The sequence below is a fragment of the Mycteria americana genome, chromosome 6, assembly GCF_035582795.1.
Source record: "Mycteria americana isolate JAX WOST 10 ecotype Jacksonville Zoo and Gardens chromosome 6, USCA_MyAme_1.0, whole genome shotgun sequence".
Classification (NCBI taxonomy): Eukaryota; Metazoa; Chordata; class Aves; order Ciconiiformes; family Ciconiidae; genus Mycteria; species Mycteria americana.
Window position 1 is genome coordinate 60455203 of NC_134370.1, and position 21464 is coordinate 60476666.

At 34.7% G+C, this 21464-nt stretch overlaps 1 protein-coding gene across 1 annotated transcript in view; it reads left to right on the top strand.

Annotated features, from left to right (window-relative positions):
* Nucleotides 1-21464, top strand: part of EFL1 (elongation factor like GTPase 1) — an 82141-nt gene that overhangs the window by 43164 nt on the left and 17513 nt on the right. Inside the window, exons 16-18 of the mRNA XM_075506163.1 lie at nt 10653-10784; nt 13345-13492; nt 18913-19916. Coding sequence (XP_075362278.1) covers nt 10653-10784; nt 13345-13492; nt 18913-19916 — 1284 coding nt within the window. The remainder of the gene's footprint in view (nt 1-10652; nt 10785-13344; nt 13493-18912; nt 19917-21464) is intronic.

Sequence of the window (21464 nt, forward strand, 5' to 3'; positions counted from 1 at the left end):
GTGACAAAAACCTGTTTTAACCGGAATAATGAAGGTCTAGCAGAACATTTTCTCCAGAATTTTATTATTTTGTATTTTTAGGTACTTTTGTCAATGATTACTGTGTGTGTTTTGAAATAACTTTCTGGAATTCCATCTTTACTTTTCACTAAAAATTTGTCATTATTCTAGCTAAATTTTATTTGATGTGTTTGGAGCATATCTCCGCCTTTCAATCTGAGCTCAGTATTAATGGCCCAGTCATAGGTTTTCATGTGGCAGTAACTTCTTTTTTTTTTTTTTTTTTTTTCCATTTGAATGCATTTTCTGTTTATTTTGGAATTTATTTTGCTATTAAATTGGAGCACATGATAAATAACTCCTTATCAGTAACTTCCTAGGCTGCTGATATAACAAGTGTAATTAAGGCATTCCCTGTTCCCTCTCATGCCATCTGTTTGTACACCCGTTATGTCAAGTAGTCCTAATCCGAGGCATTGGAAAGGTGCTTTCTTTTGTTAGAATATTTCTTCCAATTAATTATTCCCCAAAATATTATTGCTTGTAACTACAAATGAGCTATTTAAAGGTTTATTTTAGCTGGACATCAAATTTTTTATTATTCTTTATCTTTCTTGAAAATTATTGTATTTAAAATAAACATCAACTTCTGCACAATGTAGACTGAAATGATCCATTATTCATGGTACTTTGGAACACTTCAAGCCATATTTCCCAAGACAACAAAATAAGCAAGCTGAAATCACTTCTAGGCAGATGGGGGGGGGGGGGAGGGTTGCCTTTAAAGGAGAGCATTGAATTGAATTTTGAAAATTGAATTTTAATTAGATACTTGCACGTCTTCATGTTAACAAGATAAATGGTCAATGACTTAGTGGGGCATTTCCCACAGGGTATTGTACACGTTTGGTAATTGGTATGCTGCTTCTACTTGTGATGTCTGAAATACCCTAGTAACTGGTTAGTCTATCTTTGCATTTACCTGATGTATTGAATGATAAAGGCCTCATATTCTTTTTTTAACTGATGAAATGTAAATCAAGTATATTGGGATTCTACAGTTAAACAAATTCTAAAATCAGCACAAGTATGGACAAAATTTAATGAGCTTTTAAACTAACTACCATTATCTTTTGTAATTGGCACTTCTAGTAGTAGGTTCCAAATTCCCCACGTACCTAGGATATGTAATGAAGAACTTCTAGCGATATGTTCATGTAGTTTTTTCTGGGCAAACATGACAAAACCTCCAAGACTTCTACAGATTAAAATGAATTTCTTGCAAGATCAGTGCCTGAAGGCCTCATTAATTTTAACACCACTTATAATTGATTCTAGGAAGTAACAGATGTTACTTATATTTTATAATCTTCAATTTAAGAAAACAGTATATACATGAAGTCTGCCCATTTTCAGGACACATTACTAAAACTGAATAAAACCTAAAATGGCATTTTCTCTTAATGGTTGGTTGGTTGTTAGATTATGCTATAGCTAGTCTGATTTATGAAGAAATCATTTGATGTTATTGAACTATTAGCTGAGATTAGTTATTTTGCTCTGTTGTGAGAAGCATTTTGTCAAGAAATTAGAAGAATTCAGTTCGCTATTGTGCTCAAAACCCTAATGAACTTTAGATCTTCACTCGCATCTTGCCTCAAGTACTCTCATAAAAATATTAAAATATTGTATGGGGGTTTATGTCTTCCCAGTGTCTACTTAAAAATTAATATTGAACTTTACTACATTTTTAAATGGAAAGGCTTTGCCTCCATCTCTTCATCTAATGTTGAACACTTCATGCTCAGTCTGATAGAGCACAATTGATTCAATGCTTCCCCTCTCAGCCTTGGGCTGCTGCCTCCCCCTTCCTTGCTGTCTGAAGTTCTATATACATTTCAATGTAGGTGAAAAAACATTTTAATAAAGTGAGAAGTGATTCCGATATATAATCTATTTATGTTACAGACGTGAGAAAATAGGATACTATTTTAATAGATCTCCAGAACTGAGCATGTATGCATAGCTAACGTTATTAATAGTGGTCCTGCAAAAGAGAAAAAAGTAGAGAAATTGTAACTCTACTAATGTAACTACTATGATATATTCAGTGAGCCAGAGAGGTTTATTTTAAAACATTTTGAATTTTCTCATCTTTAACTTTCTCCTCCTTTTATCCAAAATATAAACCATATAAACTGTGTCTTTGCTAGAGGACTGCTGGAACATAGAGATTTGTCTTGTTCTTCTGCTACTTTGAGGGTGACGAGTCTTAGGTCTTTTAGTGTATGTTCCTTTTGCAAACTTAATTAGGTATTGATATCAAGCCTAACTAAAGCATTCTACCAAACACTTCAATGTTTTCTTGGGGTTTGTTGACATTTTTTCATGGATAAGATTTATTACCGATTTATAATGATGTACAAAACAGCCTTATGAAGTGTCAGTAGCCCCATCTTTTTTTGTCTTCTGTGAGGCAGATGTCAACATTATAGCTGAAGTCTTGCAGAGTTTCAATATAGGAATTACAAATGAAAGAACTTTTTTGTTAAATACTTTTCTCATTGAACCAGTAGAAATCATCAGTAGACACCTAACGTGTTTATCTGTGGGACAAACTAGGGAGGCTTCCTAGAAATGTCCAGAGCTATACCTGTGAGACATTTCTCATCTCCAAAAAATACTTATTCTCTTTAGAGAGCATAGTTAATGCTCTGTTGTCTGGAAGGCTTTCTTTTTCCTTAGAGGATTGCTGGGCAAAATTTTTTCCCTCGCATAGAATCTTCCATATGAATTCAGCTGATCTGTTTTCCAGTACAATATGCAATTTCATGGATTTATTTATGAAAGCACATTTACTACTAATAATAAAAAACCCAACAATCAGCATTTCAAGGGACTTTTAGATTATCAAAGTAAATATGTTGAAGCAACCATTCCTAAATTCCATTTGTTTGGGACAACAACCATGCTGAACTGCCTCTGAAGTCGTTTAGAAAAAAATTAAATAAATTCAGATGTGTTGCTGTTGGGTCAAATTAAAATCGTTTATACAAAGTAATTATAAATCTAAAATTTGGTTTGTGTTTCAGAAACCCTTGAAGAGTTCTGTATGGTGCTAAATGCTTTCCACATGCAGTAATGGAAGTATTAATTTGATGTATAGGCTAACCGAAGTGAGTTCCAGTGCCTATGTGGTCACATTGTACAAAGATCTGTCCACATATTTACTGTTGTTCTGTATTGCTGCTTTCAAGTGATGTCAAGTTGAGCTGGTGTATGGAAAGGAATTATAATGTGTGGGCTCAGGCAAAATATATTACATGTATACTACTGAGTAGAACTACTAACATTTTTATAAAAGGACAAAAGGTACTGTTTAGTGCCTTTATCAAGAACACTTCACAGCTGAAAGTAAGTAACTTAAATTGGAGGAAATTTTTTTTTTTTTTTTTTTTTTACTTTTTGTTGTGAAGCTATCAGTGCATTGTTTCCATAATACGTAAAGAGGAATGGGGGAAGGGTAGAGGTCTAAGCATGAACTTTCTTTCAAGTTTCTATGCTAAAATTAAGCTTGACCATAAATATTTAAAAATCAGGATCATTTACTTTAGTTTTGAGCTCCAAAAATTAGTATGGCATGACAAATGAAATAGTTTTGTAGCATAAGAAAAATATCATTATCTGAAATACTTTCATCTTCTATATTTATTTGCCTCATTAAGCAACTTAAGGAAATCAATATTTTATTTTGACTACACCTATTTGTAAACCCAGAAGTCAGATTTGGAATGTTAACTGATTTGGGTTTAGTTCTGTTTACTTTAAGGTAAATTTGTATTTTAGCAAGCAAATTCCTGACTCAGCTTTGGTGTCTGCTGTTTCACAAAGGCTGAGTGCAGGTAGATCTCCATCCATTCACTTTATCATTTTAAAGATGTAACTTCTTAATGTGAAGGTTTTTTATAGTTTCCTTGAAATTGTTTTTAGTCTAGTCTGAGAAAAGTATAGGAAAGTTCATAATTAACAATTGTCAACTCAATCAACAGTTAGGAGAGGTATGTTACCGTGCAGTCTAAGTACTTAATCAAATATATGGTGTTTTTTTCCAAAGAATCTCAGCAGAAGATAAATGATGCTTGTTTACTCATTGTATATGTTTGCAATCCTCTTTAAAACTGTAGTCGTGCAATAGGAGATTTTTAGTGGAACATGCTGTTAGATCACGTTACTGCTTTCCTTGGAGTTCTTCTAAAAGCAGACAGTTTTGTTCTTTGAACTGCTAGTCTTTTTCCTAAAAGAACTCAATGGGGTGCCCTAGCACTTTTTCATCTTTTACTACTCGATGATTCAGTAGTAAAGCATTGAGGTGCTTGTGTCAAAAGTCGCTTATTGCATTTAATATCCTATTGCATGATTGTGTCCCTTGGGGAGAGGGAATTTTGTTATAACTGCATTAATAATATGGCTGAGTTTACTCTCATCTAATCAGAAAGTTATGCTCAATTTGCCCTCAAACTGCTGTGAACCTAAAAGTAAGGTTCTACAATAAAAGTATAACTTAACACCTTTGTATTGAGGAACTGAATTCATGTTTCTGCTTGTTAATCTCTAGCACATATTTAGGTAGAACTTGTTTCTTTGAAACTCATGAAGAAACTGGGACAGAGGCTTCTACAGTCTATTGGGTACTGGTGATTTTTAGAGATTCAGCTCTAAAAAAACACATTGGGAAAGAGGAAATGAAATACAAAGAAAATGTTGAATTAACTTTTTCTGTAAAATGATTGGACAGTACTGAGAACAGCTGAAATAATGCACATACTTCACAATATTCTGTTTTCCATACAAGCAATTTCACTTGCCTCAGAAGCAAGTAAGAACACTTGAGGGGGAAGTGCACAATTACAGATGGGAAGAGGAGGCTCACCGGCAATCTGTGCTAACATGTGGTCTGTATTATGGAAAAAAGTTGATGAAATCTCAACTAGAATGTGGTCTGTGTCTTGATTTACATTCCCTTCCTTTCCAGAAACAGTTTCTAATATAGAAAGGTCAAGTTCTGACCTCAGATGTCTCTATGCAGTGCCCAGGAGACTCAAGAGAAACATGCTTAAAATCTGAGGCGATAAATGTATAATACAAGGTATTCTTAAGCCGTAGTAGCTACTTGTCCGAAGTCCCTACAGTTACCATCATTTAATCCCAGTAATTTGTAAAACATTTTAAGATTCCTCAAATATACAAGGCATACTATTGTAACCTAGTTTAATCCTACCAAAAGCCAGTTTCCCCTTGCAAAATTCCACCTCTTTTTTCTACCCCCCCCCCCTTTTTTTTTAATTAGGGATAGTAATGGAAGGATGGAGGCTGATACTTAAAAGTGTATGTAGAAACAGTGAACCAATATTAGGCACCCTAATAGGTAACAGTGTGCTAATGGTGTAATCTTTTCTAGGTTTATGCTAGATACTCGGTAAAGGAGAATCCTGTGAATAAATTTGAAGGAGAATGATGATTGTTATGGAGTTATTTTCATTAATTTTTTCATGAATTTAATATCATTTGGCAAATACATTTTGCCTTTCTGTTTTAGTTGGCTTTATTTACTTTAAGGAGAAACTGGAAACATCTAAGAGCCAATGATATTTTTAAGGTGGATTTGTGAATTTATTTTCTCATATGTGTTTTTTTTAAAGCACCTTTTAACAATATTTCTTTTCAAACGTCTCTCACTAGGGAGGAAAACAAAGTATCTGTATTACTGCCCAAAGAAAATTATAGGGGTCTGTTTGTACGCTCCCTTTGCACATGCTCTTTTTAAGATTTCAGATTGTGTAGATTTACAAAAGTTTTCATCACACCTCCTTTTACATGAATTACCAATGAGCTTGCATGGTCTTTCTTCACTGATCCATAGTGCAGTGCATGGAGCATTTAAACCAGGAGGCTTTGCATGTTGTAAAGTCTTAACCTTTCTAAACAAACAATGTTGATGATAAATGATATATTTCAGTGCAGGCAGAGCCTTACTGGGAACACTAACGTTAGCTTTTTGCTTTACTTAGTTCCTTACAGTGTTATTCCAAAGCTTGACATGTCTCCATTCCAAAGCAGCCACGGATTCTTAAGTGGTGATATCATCAGTGAGAGAAGATAAAGATCCAGTGAACTAATGTGCTGAGGCTAATAACAATGTGGCAGAAGTTAAAATTTAAACAGCTTTCATTCTTCTTTGTTTGATTTTCACACTGCAAATGAAATTATTTCCTTATCTGATTGAAAAAGTTATGCATGGTGGTGGTGTCTGCTTCATTTTTCGCATCTTGAAAGAACATTAAATGCTAAATCTTTCTACATCAAAGGAAACTAATTACATATATCTTGAGATTGATCTATTATGTGTTCAGATCTTTATAGCTGAATTCAGCTGGAAGAGTGTACTTTATTTTTAAAGGCTGCAAAATTAGTGTCTAAGGTGTAGTGGTTACCAGCAAGACACAGAAGCGAAAAGTAAATCTCTTACTCCTTTTGAAAATTTCAGTCCTGATGTTCTTATCTATTTTTACCATTTAGTTTCTATCATGTGTTAAAAACACTGGTGATACAAGTAGGTATATACTTGATTTAGTATTCTTATCTTCTAGGGCAAGTAATAGAAAGGACTCAACAAAAGAAGGACCTTTGTAAATCTAACATTCCTCCATCTGTGTAATAATTCTCCCTGATGTACACTATAATTTGGTCTACTTTTAAATGACAAACAATCAAACTCGGAAGGTATTTCTTAACATTATCTCACAGGCTTTTAATGAGTTCCTTGTCTATTCAGAGGAAGTCTTATTTTCAACCTACAAGTTGACAATTGCTGCTGAAATAATAACTTTAATACTTTGAAATATGTTCATTGTTGGTCACTGAATGATTTGTCAGAGTAATCTGAATATAGTCTATGTAAAAAGCAACTGGTTACATTTCTATAAATGTGGATGATACTCTTAATATATGCTAGCAAAAATCAGTTTGATAAACAATTATGTGTAGGATTGGCTTCTTTAGGACAAGAGAGAGAATTTGTAATCTTTTAAAAATTGTATCTCCACATAATATTTGGAGTCTTGCCTGTTTCTTTTAAAGGTGGTATCAAGTTCGTAGAACTAATGCTAGTCTGTGTGTTTCTGTCTGAGTGTTAAGCTTTGTAAAATTACCTTTCTTTCAGTGAAGTCCTTGGCACGTAGAGACAGAGCCTTAGAGAGTGGTATTTTTCAGTGTCTGTTATTATTCAGGTCCAGTTGAGTTCAGGCACTGTGTTTCTTTAGTGACCAGTAGTTTGTGGGAATACTTTTTCAAAACAAAAATACTATTCTGCAGTAGAAGCAAAGCATGTAGATGACGAATTTAAGAAAAAATAATCTAGTCTCATACTTACTAGCAAATCTCATATAGTATCCCTTGGTAGGCTTGACTTTTAAGCATGGGTAGCTTGCTTTGCAGTTCTTTTACACTGTAATCCCCTTAATCTCAACAGGGCTATGCACAAGAAAAAAAGATACTTATAGTAGTAACTGTTTAGTAGATTATGTAGTAGATTTAGTAGATTACGACATTTAGTAGATATAATGTAAGGCTCTTTGCCTTACCTTACAAAATCTGTAAAGGTGACTTGACTCCTGACTGGGAAGAAGAGGCTTTGCTACCAAGTACAGTGTTAGAAGTAGTGTTACACAGTATATAGTAAAGTATGTGGTATTTCTAATAAGGAGTTTTTAATAAACTCTTATGTCTTTGAAGTTTACACACTCTCCCGAAGAGTCAGAATTCAGCGTTTTCTTTTGTATAGAAATTAGGTGACACACCACAGGCAGAGTTTATAAAAAGAAGCAGTTTCCTGATTAAGTTAATACTCACATTTAAAAATTCCTATAGACATTTTTAACTCCAGTTTCTTGTAAAAATAAATAAATAAATAAAAGCAATGTACAGCAAACTGCCTACTGGTGTGCATGTTTATTTGTGTGACAGACTGCATATTTTGTAGACCAGGTTGTTCTTTGAGAGATGACTATTCAAAAATACTTGCAATGCTTTTTAGCATTTCATTCTTTAAGCTAACCTAAAACAAAAGAGCAGTAGTTTGTCTCACCTTCCTTGCTTAAGCAGTTTTTTCTTACCTTTGGTTCCTTTCTTTTTGAAATTATTATACTACAAAAGGAAATGTGAAGTAAAATGTGTGTGTTATAATGATGTCTTTCTTCAAGGGCTGAACAGAACAAAATCTTAAAAGGGGAGGCGTATTTATAAGCTTAATTTTGGAGTGGCTTTTCTAAGTCTATTCAAGTAATTAACATTAATATACATTTGAGATCTGTGATCTCAAGTAGTATGGGTAAATTTCATTGGGATGAACAACAAGTTTAAGGCTGATGTATCAGCATAATTAGTAGAATTCTTCCATTGACATGTCATGTGGTACTTTGGAATTAGTTATGTTACATCTTCGTCTAATATTAGTCAGAAAATACATTAGCAGTTACTTACTCGTAATCATATTATGCAAAAAAGTGTCCAAGAACCTTTAATCTTTACGGATTTTTTTGCCAACATTCATTACTAAGAATTTGTAAATTAAATAGATTCATCAGGACTGGACACTGCTCTATGCTAGCTCACACGGTTAAGCAGTTAAAATGCTCAGGTTGTAAGCCTAACAGGTTTTCATGAAAACTGATGGATTTTTTTTTTTTTTTTATTCTTAGTGTATTATGGTTGCCAGACACTAGTATAATTCATGTATTTTTACCTTCAAATGTGAAACAAAAGAGCAGAGAGCGTTTAATTTTTTTTTTATCATGGTAAGAGTACTGCAATGTGTGTCAAGAAAAGAGTGAGTCTATCTGAAGTAAGATTTGGTAACTTGACTTCTCTGGTTCACATTACACTGTGAAAAGAAGCTGTTTGCCTCCCACTCTAAATCATTTTCCTTTTACCAGCTGGAGAAGATCAGAATAAAATGGACCCATCCCTTTTCTCAGTCCCTGGTGGTGATGATGATCCAGCATTTGTTTTTCATTCAAACCACATGTTGAATAAGTGAAAAAGAGGAAATACATGCTGGTCATAGGTCAGGTGCAACACAGAGTTTATACAGATTTATTTTCTTTGTAGCATCTGCTATCCTGCATTTAAAGCCATTGAGTGTTGCTCTGCTTCCAGTTATGTTGAGGTAGGTTTTCTTAAATAGTGACATTTCACGTTTTGGTATATCCTACTGGCCAGACATTCAGCCTTCAGAGCTGTAGAAACAGCCTGATTCTGCAGATGATAACTCTGCAGCAGACTGTCTCTTCAGAATTTAAAATCCCTCATGATCTCATAGGGTGGAAGCTGACCCTCTTTGTTTCTGGCCTCAAATAAAGAAGACTAAGCCAAAAAAGAACCTGGAAAAGTATTAGGGTGATAATGGGGAGCTGGGGTTAAGAACTTCTCTGCCTATCACTGCTTGGGCGTGTAGGAGAGAAAGAGGAGGAAGGAGCACAAATATACAGCAATCTACAAATGCAAATTTAATTTTTAAGCAGGTACAGATTATGAGCTAAAAGTTTTAGTTGCCTTGTAATAAGTTACATGTACATTTAATTTATATTCCATCAGAAGTACTGCAATGCTCATTGCTTATGATTGAGGGATAATCAGGAAAAGTGACTGTATGTATCGGTATCAGCTTTATTTGTTGTCTTATTACTCAACCACTTCTGGTAGTGTTTTTATAGCTCTGACTAAATTATGAATGATGTCCTGTTGGTCAGGAATTTGAAGGCAATAATTTCAAATTGTCTCAAATGTGCCAGCCAGCCAGCCAAGACTAAATATGTATTTACAGCAGCTATTTTGCAGATTTATAGCTAATATTTTTTCTATATTTTTTCTTATCACTACAGTTTAAGCTCAGTTTTCTCCAACTTGCCAGCATTATAAAATATATTAGGATTAGAATTAATAGCTTGCTATATGATAAATTAAATTTTACAAGATTCAGGTTGAAGAAAAGGGGAATCCCAAATGGGCATGGGGGGGTGGGAAGGAAAAAAAAAAGCATTCTTCACAATAAGAGCAATTAAGCACTGGAGGAACTTGCCAACAGAGGCTGTGAAGTCTCCATCATTAAAGGTTTTTAAAACTTGACTGGACAAGGCCCTGAGCATGTGATCGAACTTTGAAGTTAGCCCTCCTTTCAGCTGGAGGTTGGACTAGATGACCTTTGGAGGGCTCTTGCAATCTAAATTTTTCTAAATTTAAACCACCAAAAATAAGTCTGAGCTATACAAAGTATTGGACATTTTAGAAGGGAAAAAAGTCCTCATGTCCTTTCTGTTCTTCAGAGTTATAAACATGCCTTTTTAAAATACAGAGGGAATGCAATGGGAACTGTGAGACTGAGTATCAAATATCACACCAGAGACTTGAGTACCCAGATAATGCACAAATATTTTAACAGATACTTTATATGAACAGTGAGGAAATTTTTGAATCTGATTTTTGTAATTAGAATAATTTCAGCTTTTTTTAGCTTGATGATCAGGTCTTTAGTCTCATTTAATATGACAGTGGGTGATTTTTTGTTGTTTTGCCTTTTTTTCCCTGATTTCTATTAGGAATAGGAGGCCTGCAAGATTTTGTGCTAAAGTCTGCAACACTCTCAACGTCGCCAGCTTGTCCACCATTTACACCTCTCAACTTTGAAGCTACACCAATTGTGCGGGTAGCTGTTGAACCGAAACATCCAAGTAAGTTTGAAGGAGAATGGGAATGGTAATGCAATTCAGCGTGGTAGCAATGCAGCTTCCCATCCTTAGTGATTTGGCTAGTTTATGATCTATCTGCTGAATCGGAGATTGACCCAGTATAAAATGAATATATCTGTTGCCTAGAGGGCCATACTTTATTGTCCTTGTGAATTCTTCTAGCTGGCTAGCTCATGTCTCGGTAGGTGAGGAGATACAGAAGACCTTGTTGTGCCCTTTATGGTCAGACTTAGTTATTCCACAAGTAAGACACTACATGATGCTAAAGGTTGGGTATTCCTTTACTTTGAAGGTAAGTATATCTTTGGGTTTTTCACTTCTGCTGACATTCTTTATGCTACATCATTAAGCTTGTACAGATTTGCAGTACTGCTTCTAATTGACACCCCACTCCCCCCCACCCTCCCTCCCCACCCCCCCACCCCCCCCCCCCGAGAGTAGTAGATATCTGGAAGTATTTGAATTTCAGCCCAATTTCCATTTGTTGTTGTAGTGTTAGTAGAACCAAAATAACTAGCTTTCCGTTCAGTTACAAAATACTCTAACACTAAGATTACATGTTTTTTAGAAAGTGATTGGACAGCTTAGCAGCTGTTTGTCCCATGTGTCTGAATAACAGATAATCATATATTGTACATCCTGCATTTGTTAAAGCATTTTTAAAAGTATTGGAAATTACTGGTTCTACTGAGTGTAGTATTAAGTTGAAAATGTCAAAAGAATGTAATTCTAGAACTACTGACCAATTTTGGGGGAGTTTTTTTTCCTTAAGGTAATGAAGCTGTATCGTTCTTACACCATTGTTTAATTTCTCCTCTCTGGCAACTTCTGAATCTATGGTTTGAACTAAATCTGTTAGAGGGACAGAAGCCTTAAAGGTAGCTACACTTGCAAAAGTTTCCTGAAAATCAGCTGCTGCTTGCATAACAGGAAGACAAGCAAAATTTGGCCATTGCAGGCTCAGCTTGAAAGCAATCAATTGTCCAGTGAGCTGCATATAGTCTTGAGATGGCCCTAGCACACTGTCTCGTGTGAGTGCCCTGGATTTCCACAGCAAACCTACCTCAAAACTTCATTTGCTTATTTGGAAAAATGACTCAAATACAAATTATTTCCCTATGTATATTTTACAAAATAACTTCATGTCTTCACATTCATGTCAAAATCTTCTTGTTCGGTTACCTTAAGCTCTAAAAGAGAAAAAAAAAAAAAAAACAACCAAAACTATTCATCCCTCTCAGTGGGCTTAAATGCAGAAGACAAGGTTGAAAGTCTTTGTTCAGCTGTGTTGGCCATGTGAGCTAACACTGTGTGTTTTCCACTTTTTGTTTATTTTTATGTCTGGTTTTCAAGGATACTTTTCTATTATACCCTTACAAGCTTAGCATTAAATGTACAATATCATACTTCTTTTAATAGACTCCAAGTGAATGACAAGCTTAATGTCACTCTTCCTTCTGAATATGAATATGCATTCCTAGAGAGCCTGTGGGTATTCTTTACCCCATATGTAAAATAAGAAAAAGGAATCATAATTAATTTTTTTTAATTGTATCAATTATGAAAGGCTGCTGACATGAGGTGTTTATGCATAGCTTTGATGTAATCTAGCCAAATTTGACTCAGCTGTGGTTGTTCTTTCTGCATTGACTTTAAGGCAACTCTTTTTAAACACCTACATTTTAGGGACAGCTGTGTTTTGTTTCACTGAAAAGCTCTCACATTCCTGATTTTTCCCCTTTTCAGGTTGTAATATCATTAAAGCTTTTCAGTGGCTTCCAGCTAGTTTAAATCCTTCCTGTGCTTCACTGGCTCTTATGCCTTCTAAGTAATCCATGTGGAATAATTTTTGCTTTTATTTTAGTAAAGTTAACATGTTATTATTTATGTCTTTGGAGCATTTTAAGCATTAGAAAGTTACAGTTTGCTACACTTAGCCATGAAAGATTTCAAAGAAATACAATTATTTACTGAAAGATGACTTTAAAAGTTTTTAATAAATGAGAGGTTATATCTCTTGATAATTTGTGAAAACGAGGAGTGAAATCCTGAAATTTTTAATCACTTAATATTGATAACATTCAAATTTTTTATTAGTTGTGAGCTGTTTATGAGCTGTATCTGTAGTTAATTGTATATAGGAAGCAAGATAACATAGTCATAGTCAATAGCTAGCTTGGTATACTAAACCTATTGTTAAACAAAAATCCATTCAATGTATTCCATTCAAATAGGTACTATGATTATGATTGTATAATCATGTGAATTTTATCATCAGTACGTAAATTCTTGGTGACCAATTGTGAGTATAGCTTATGGCTTCAGTTGCTGCTCTTAAAACATACCACTCTTTGTGACTCATAAGCAGAAATTTGCCCACAGAAAGACTTCAGAACTTAGCTGAAAGTTTTTGAGTATTCCTGAAATATGTATTTTTGTTTAGACTTCCATAAAAATGAGTGTTAGTATTTCTCACTTTTAATTTCTACTTCAAGTATTCCTTCTTCAGTACTACTTTGTTAATAAAACCTTATTTTGCCAGGTGATATGCCTCAGCTGGTCAGAGGAATGAAGCTTTTAAACCAAGCTGATCCATGTGTCCAAGTTTTAATCCAGGAGACAGGAGAGCATGTGCTAGTGACAGCAGGAGAAGTTCATCTTCAGCGTTGCTTGGATGACCTGAAAGAAAGGTTAGAGGGGCAAGGAGGAAGAAATATTTTTAGTTCAGTAGGTGTCTGTTGTATTTCTTTGTCAGATGCGTATCTTTGATTTATATTCTGGTAAAATAGAAGCTTCATCCACCACCAGTTTTTACCATTGGATCATAATTGTATCTTTTGGTAGCTATAAAATTACCTGCAGTTGGGCAGAAGCCACTAGCTCATCACTTCTATACATCTTATACACCTTTCAGGCACTTTCTAGAAATGATAAATTGCAATAGGTTCAGGAGTCCAATTAAGAATGTAATGTACCATTTGCACAAAATAAAAACTGTGAAGGGGAATAATTTCAGATAAATGAACTCTCAAAAATTAGAAAGCAACAAGACCGAAGTTGTATGTGCACACTTTATCCTGTTCCTTTGCTCTTCACCTTGATTTTTTTTTTTTCCAAATGTTAATCTGTTCTCTTACTCATGAGCAGTATTTTCTGCAAGCATAAATCATACATTTAGTATCTTCTAATGTTTCTTCAAATGGTAGAAGAACAGTTGTCTGTAACAGTCCTTTCCTATAACTTCATTTACTAAAATGTGACCCACAAGTTTTTCCCCAAAAATATAGGGAAAGTTTATTCAAAATACTTAAGTCACAATTGAAGTAGTAGGGCAGGATTCTGATCTTAGCATCTATCATAATTGTATCAACTGGGTTTTGAAGAGTTGATATTTTTGGAATAATTACAGAAACTGAGGAGGTTCTGCTGAGTTGAAACTACACTGAATTGTCTTTGTCAAGATTTTAATCAAACTTTTCCAATGGCACATATTTAATTTTATCTTTCCCTGTGTGTATTTAGAAAATTATGCTCAAGTGATACTTATTGTCAAAGATGTGGAGAAACATGGAAACAAATAAAAGATCAGTCATCCATGTTTATCTAAATGATTAAATATGGATGTTCTGCTTAATTTCCCTAAATTTTTTTTTCTTCCTAATTAGCTCTTTTTTAATAGAGTAATAAATAGGACCTTTTAACTTTGAACATTTTATTTTCTGCATTTTACAATAAAAATTTTTAGAACTTTCTGTTGAAAGAGCATTGCAAATACTAAGCATGAGGGGATTAAATTACCCTGTTCAGAATGAGAAACAAAGAGAATGAGGATGGTGGTAGCAGTGTGGGGTTTTTTGTTTGGTTTTGTGTTGGGTTTTTTTGTTTGTTTGGGTTTTGGGGTTTTTTTGTATAATACAAGTGCATGGAAAAACTGCAAAAGGGTAGATCTCCTGGTTTTGAGTCCCATGGAAATAAAGTTGACAATTACATTTGCTATTCCTCTGCAACTTTATCACTCTGCCAAAATTTACCACAACTTAGGAAATTTTGGTTAGTCCTTTTGTTGTCATTTAATGAACCTGCTTAGACCTCATGGGTGGTTAAGAAGGATACACAACTCTGAACTTTGAGTCTGTCAGATAAATGTAATAAATCATTCTTCCTTTTTTCTTGCCGTCATTTACATCATTTGATATGCCTAAAATGTTTCAGCTGACTTTAAAACATCGCTTCATATCATGAAACTGTTATAATAGTGGTTGTCAGACCAAAGGACAAAATTATTTCTGTTAACTTAAAGCTGGTTGCTCGAGTAAAGCGGTGCTTCGCTTCCATTTCCTGTGTCATAACTCTTGGCAGTTTTTATTCATGCTTAGTTACAAGAAAAATCCAGACACAATCCTAGCTTGTTTTTTTTTTTTTTCCTTCGAGTTGCACTTTTCTTGGAGTTTAGACTAATAGCTTCTAAAGTAATCTAGCTTAGAGCAATTTTTGATGCAATGAATTGCACCTCATATGAAGGCTTAGTGCAAAGTTTAATAAAAGGGGGTTTTCAATACCAAGATTACCAATCACAGAGAAACAGAGATAATGTTCATCAATGTTCCTAGGCTTGTGAAGTATTTCGAATAAGTTGCTTTAGAGCTCCTAGGTCCATGTAGTCCACAGTGCAAAAGACAGACCCTTTGGTTGTTTCTCAAGGCTCAAATTATATAGATTAAAACTGATGAGTTACTTAAAGCTGTGTTTGCTTGGATATAAGTGCCTATGATTTCCAGTGGTGGCAGTTGTTTTATTGCAGGCAGCTATTCAGCTACTAGCTTTCAGCTGTAGCTACTACTAATTAGAACTGAGGCTTGATGCAGAATAGTGCCTGTTCTAAAACTGATTACAGCAAAATATTTCACCTTTAGAATGAGATAGAGCTGAAGTATGAGTGTTCCTGAATGCACTGTATTAGTCTCACAGATGTCCATGCAGTCATGTAAGTAATTCATCCTCTAAGTCATGCATACTGGAACATGATTTTCATTAATTTTGGTTTTGTATGTAAACTATAGCAGCATGAAAATCTAACTGTACCTCCTTTACAGCGATCAGTGACTTCCCCTTATCCAAAAACTAACTTTCTATTTGTATAGTAAAATAGTTCTATATAAACATTAATTAGCAGGAATGTTGTATAAATAAAGGTAAATAACATCTGGGCCTTAGAAACAGGTTATTCCAATTGGTCTTGTTTTCTCCACGTGTTTTAAAAACTGAGCCTAATTCAGCTGGCAGTATCAAACGTTATTTTTATGCCTTCATACCCAAACGATAAACTAAAACCCATTCTCCATTGATCTGGTGCTAGCTTGCTATACCACAGGTTGTAACTGTAGCAATGAGATAGTAATCAGTAGAGTATAATTTTTATAGATTATATAGTTAGAAAAAGCTGTTACAAATCTTTTGAAGACACAAGATTACCATTTTACCAGTGGTAGGAACCTTTCATTTCCAAACAAGGTGTTTCCTGGGAGATTTTGCTATGAGACTATTGTTTTTCCCCTTCAGATGAGGTGAAAAATACAGGCTATTTTCCAGATCTGATGGGAAGCTTTCAGCGTTCCAGTATCTTCAGCTGAGTTAAATCCTGAATGTATTTGAACCAGATGCTGATTATGTGCACTTAATAAACATCCATTTCACAGTTCTAAAAAAACCAGGGTTTTGCCACGGGTGCCATTGGCAATTTTCAGCTCCTGTGATTACAGTAAACAGATAAAATACCATACAGGATATTTTGAAGTCCTGAAGTTGTACTTGAAGATAAAACAGGTGATCCTTTATGAATAGAGATGTTTATTAAATATATGAAAGAGCTAACAAATCTGGCACTTCATAGCTGGGTGGTAAAATAACACATTGACATACTCAAAGATGTGAAGCTTTTGCTTTTAGAGCATTTTAATCACTAGTAATTAATTTTTCTCATCTTGTGAAATACCGTTTAAAGTGTAGTGAAAGTTTTCTTGCAGAGTACTCACTTCAAGACAAATAATAAATACGAACTAATCTGAAAAAAATTGCTGTTGGTTAACAGCATTGCTGCAAACAATATATCAGTTCCTTAATAATCACATTTTATTGCTATTATGAATGCCAATATTACAATATTGTTGAAACTTCTGTCATTCTGTCTTATTGTGGTCTGCTGTACTTGTTTTTTTTCTAAATATTTTTATTTCCAACACAGGTTTTCTTCACTGTGTAGTGTATTTCCCAACTTAGTTTAAAAGAAAGAAGAAAGCTTTTTAGGCTGTATTTTTCAACTCTTGACCCAAAATAATTCCTTTAAAAATTGCTAGTACTCTTGCAAAGCAGACTATAAATTAGTTATAGTTAAACAGGCTGAACTGCATTGGTAGGATTTTTTCCTTTCTTTTAGCGTGGAAAAAGACCAAAATCTTCACCTACTGTCTTACACCCCATTTTACTTTATGCTTTCTGTGGTCCTTTAAAGGCAAAGATTGAATTTACCTTTTCTTAATTAGTCCAAAAATAAGATTCATCCACAGCATTAAAAATTTGTTTGTTTTCTTCCATTAGGAAATTTTATTATCTTTGAGAATCTTCCAATGTGAACTCTCCTAACAAACTGAGAAGTGTTTAATGACCTGAAGTAATAGGGTTTTCTGGTATAGAATTGATGGTTTAATTTTTGTCTGTAGTTAATGGTCAATTTATTTTAATTATCTCCCATAGTTTCTTTTATGTTTCAGTTTTGTATAAAGCTGTACTCACAAAAGTAACTTTATTAAAAAAAAAATTACCACTTGATTTTCATTGACGTGACTGTAGACTATAAAGCTACTTGGATGTATGGAGAGAGAGGGATTGCGTTTTGCTTTATAGCAGAGAAAAGACTGCTACTAATGACGGGTCTATACATGAAATAATTATCTGGCATAATTCTATAACGAATGTGTGCCTTTCTGGTGATACTCAAGAGTAGCTATTTCACTTGAAATTTGTTCTCTTCCTCAAGCCAACTTAAAGGCATTCCAATGTAGGCAGTCATTGACTTCTACCTTCAGAATAGTGCCTTGTGTATTTACATTTGTTACAAGATCACAATTGTGAATGATCCTTTAGGTTTGCAAGGAGAATAGTGGTTAAGGCTTCCAGTAGCTAATCACAATATGAAGTCACCAGGGGCTTTTTTTCCCTACATTAATCCTCCTTCTGCTTCTGTGCTGCAGTGCTAGTTTCATGCACATGGGCAGCACAGTATTGTGCACAGATTTGAATCTGCTGTGCCAGGAGTATGGAGAAAACGGGAGTATCAGCTCCCCAAGCGCTCCTAGCTGCAGAGTACTTGATCTGAACCCACAAGGTTATAGAACCATGGCTCCACACTTCTTTATAAAAGCCTGTTCAGCTTACCCAGTGCTTCATCTTTTCAGAGCATCTCACTGTAAGAACAGCTGTACTGGTTCAAACAGGGTGTCCGTCTTGCTCAGTATCGTATCTCCAGCAGTGTGGCCTAGAGCAGATGTCTGAGGAAGAGTGAAAACAGAGTAACCGTAATGCTTTCCTGGGCCTTAATTGTTTTCAGTTCAGGGACAGTTCAGGGCCTGTTGTGGTTTGGTTGTCAGTTAATACTGATCAACCTTCCCCACGCCCTTCATGATTTTGTAGACTTCTGTTATATGCTTGAAACATCTGAAGCCTACTTGTACTTTCATACCTTTGATCATCCTTATTCTCATTTTCTTCTAGTTCTATTGTATCTTGTTTGAGGGGAGAGAACAACAGCACGTAGTTTTCAAGATGTAGGTGAACCGGTGATTTACGCAGAGGCACAGCAATGCTTTTTCTTTTATTTTCTTCAGTTCCTTTCCAAATATTTCTGAAGACATAAGAGGCAATGCTTCTTTTTTGAAGTACATAACGCTTTTAAGAGTTTGAGTTTGAAGTGCATTATCTAGTCATCTGTGTTGCAATCAGATTTATTCATGAACATCTGTTCCATGTTAAGGCTATTGCCTTACCTTTCCCCTCCCCCCCCAAGTTTAAAAGTATTTTTTTAATTTTAAACTAATTCTTAAACTTTCTTTTACAGGTTTGCAAAGGTACAGATTAGTGTATCAGCACCTATTATACCATTCCGAGAGACAATAACAAGACCTCCAAAAGTTGATATGGTGAATGAAGAAATAGGAAAACAGCAGAAAGTTGCTGTCATACACCAAACAAAAGAGGACCAAAATAAAATTCCTGAAGGAATTCAGGTTGATTCAGATGGACTTGTTACGATATCTACTCCAAATAAACAAGCTACTCTCAGTGTAAGAGCAATGCCACTTCCTGAGGAGGTAACTCGACTTCTTGAAGAAAACAGTGACTTAATTAGAACTATGGAGCAACTCAACACATGTCTGAATGAAGATAAAAAAACCCATGAGATAAATCAGAAGACTCTTGATAGGATCAAGGAATTCAAACAAAAGTTGGAGCAAAATCTGCAGGGAAGAAAGTGGAGAAATGCTGTTGATCAGATCTGGTCATTTGGACCACGGAAGTGTGGGCCTAATATTTTGTTATATAATTTTGAAGGCTATAAAAGGTCTGTGTGGCAGTGCCTTGGGAATGCTGTGAAAGAAGTAAATAAATACAGAGACTTTGACAACAGCATAGTAAGTGGATTTCAGCTGGCTACACTTTCAGGTCCCATGTGTGAAGAACCCCTCATGGGTGTTTGTTTTACGGTGGAAAAATGGGAAATGAATAAAGTTGGAGAGATGCTGTCAACTAGTAGTCAGGATTCAGGGGAATGTGATGCCATAGAACACAAACAAAATGAAGATACTACTCTCACGAGCGGTTGCACTGATGAAGTTTGCAGCGTGAATGAATACCAGGACAGCAGTCAAAGTGTTCCAAAATCACCTGAGAAAATTAGTAAACACAAAGGAGAAGTTTTACTTGCAGATTGTTATGGTCCCTTCTCTGGACAACTGATTGCCACCATGAAGGAAGCTTGCCGTTATGCTTTGCAAGCAAAACCACAGAGGCTTATGGCAGCAATGTACACATGTGAAATTATGGCTACTGCAGAAGTTTTAGGTAAGACAGACAAAATAAACCTTTGTCAAGAATTTGCTTTCTGAGTTCCAAGGTGAGGTTTTATAAATTAGACTGAATCAAAAAGTATAACGATTAAAAGTTTTGTCAGAAGTTTTTTATAGTTCTCCACCAGATTTGTACAATGACTCTCTGATGCCTGTAGTATTTAAACTGTTCTGAATGAAAATTTAGCTTATTCCTCTTGCTTATTTGAAACATATGCATAAATAGCAATGCTACACTTTTTTGGAAGTGCAAGATACAAATTGTTGCCTTTTTATGACATTTTTGTAAGATCAACTTCAGTAACCATGAATACCAATATTGTGCCTTATAATTAAGCATTAGTTCCATGAAGAGATGAGGAAACCTATCCTGTTTGTAAAATGAGTGCAGAATCTTGGTTAATGCCATTTCAAGATGTTTTAAGTTAATATAATAATCAATATAGAAGTAAAATCAGGAAAAAGAGAGAATCTTAAATTATTGTTACAGTCCAGTTGGTAGATTTTTTTTTTTTTTTTAGTAGCATCTGTATCCTTCTGGTATGCAAGTTGCTCACTTTGCAAACCCAGTGCATACCAAATTTGTGTCACTTATATTACCTTACCACTTACACCTACTTAAACTTGTTTTTATAACCTACTTACAACACCTCTTAACTTACTCTAACATTTGTTCTTGGAGTTTTCCATAGGAGCGGCTCACACGCTGAATCTGATCCAATGCACCAAGATTTCCTTTAAACCTAACTTCCATTGCATTTGAGCTATCAGCAAATTTACTTTGACTATACTACTCGTGACAGAAATTATAGTATATCCCACATACAATAATTAAAGATTTGGTTATTTGTTGTAAAAATCTCAGCTGTTGTGCACACAAGCATAATGATAGCAGTTAGACAAAACAAATTGGTCTGAAGAGCAAAATTTACAATTGTATGCAGTGAAAAGAAGTGCCTTTGGATGAGCAATTGTTTTGTACAGATGCATGATCCTGTTCTTTTCTGGAGGTACTCTTTAGTAGGCCTGCTAAAAGGTGTCCTGCAGTAAGCTTATTAGCACATTAACTTAAACGACAAGTTACTATGACATAGAACTTCTGCATTTTTAAACTATCTTTAATTATTTTTTAACATGTAATAATGCCTATCAAAATTAGACTTTGTAGTGTTACACATTACTGTTCCAGAAGCACATTAGCACAATACTTCTGAATCTCTACATCAAACCATAAGCAAGATACCAATTTTCAAACCACAAAAATACTCTATAAATTGCTGTTTTTGAAAATGCCCACTACCAAAAACGCATGATTGTTTATAGTGATGTAATTGACATGCATCGGCTCATCAGTTGTGCCGTAAAACCAAATGGAAACATGGCTTTCTAATGCGTGTGTATATATATATATATATATATTTAATGAGTGTAATTTAGGACTCAAGACATGGAAGCAAATTAGTCCAGTCTAATGAATGTGAGTTGTGTGGTGGACAGCCATGGACATGCACTTAGTTAATTACAAATTCATGGGTTTAATTTT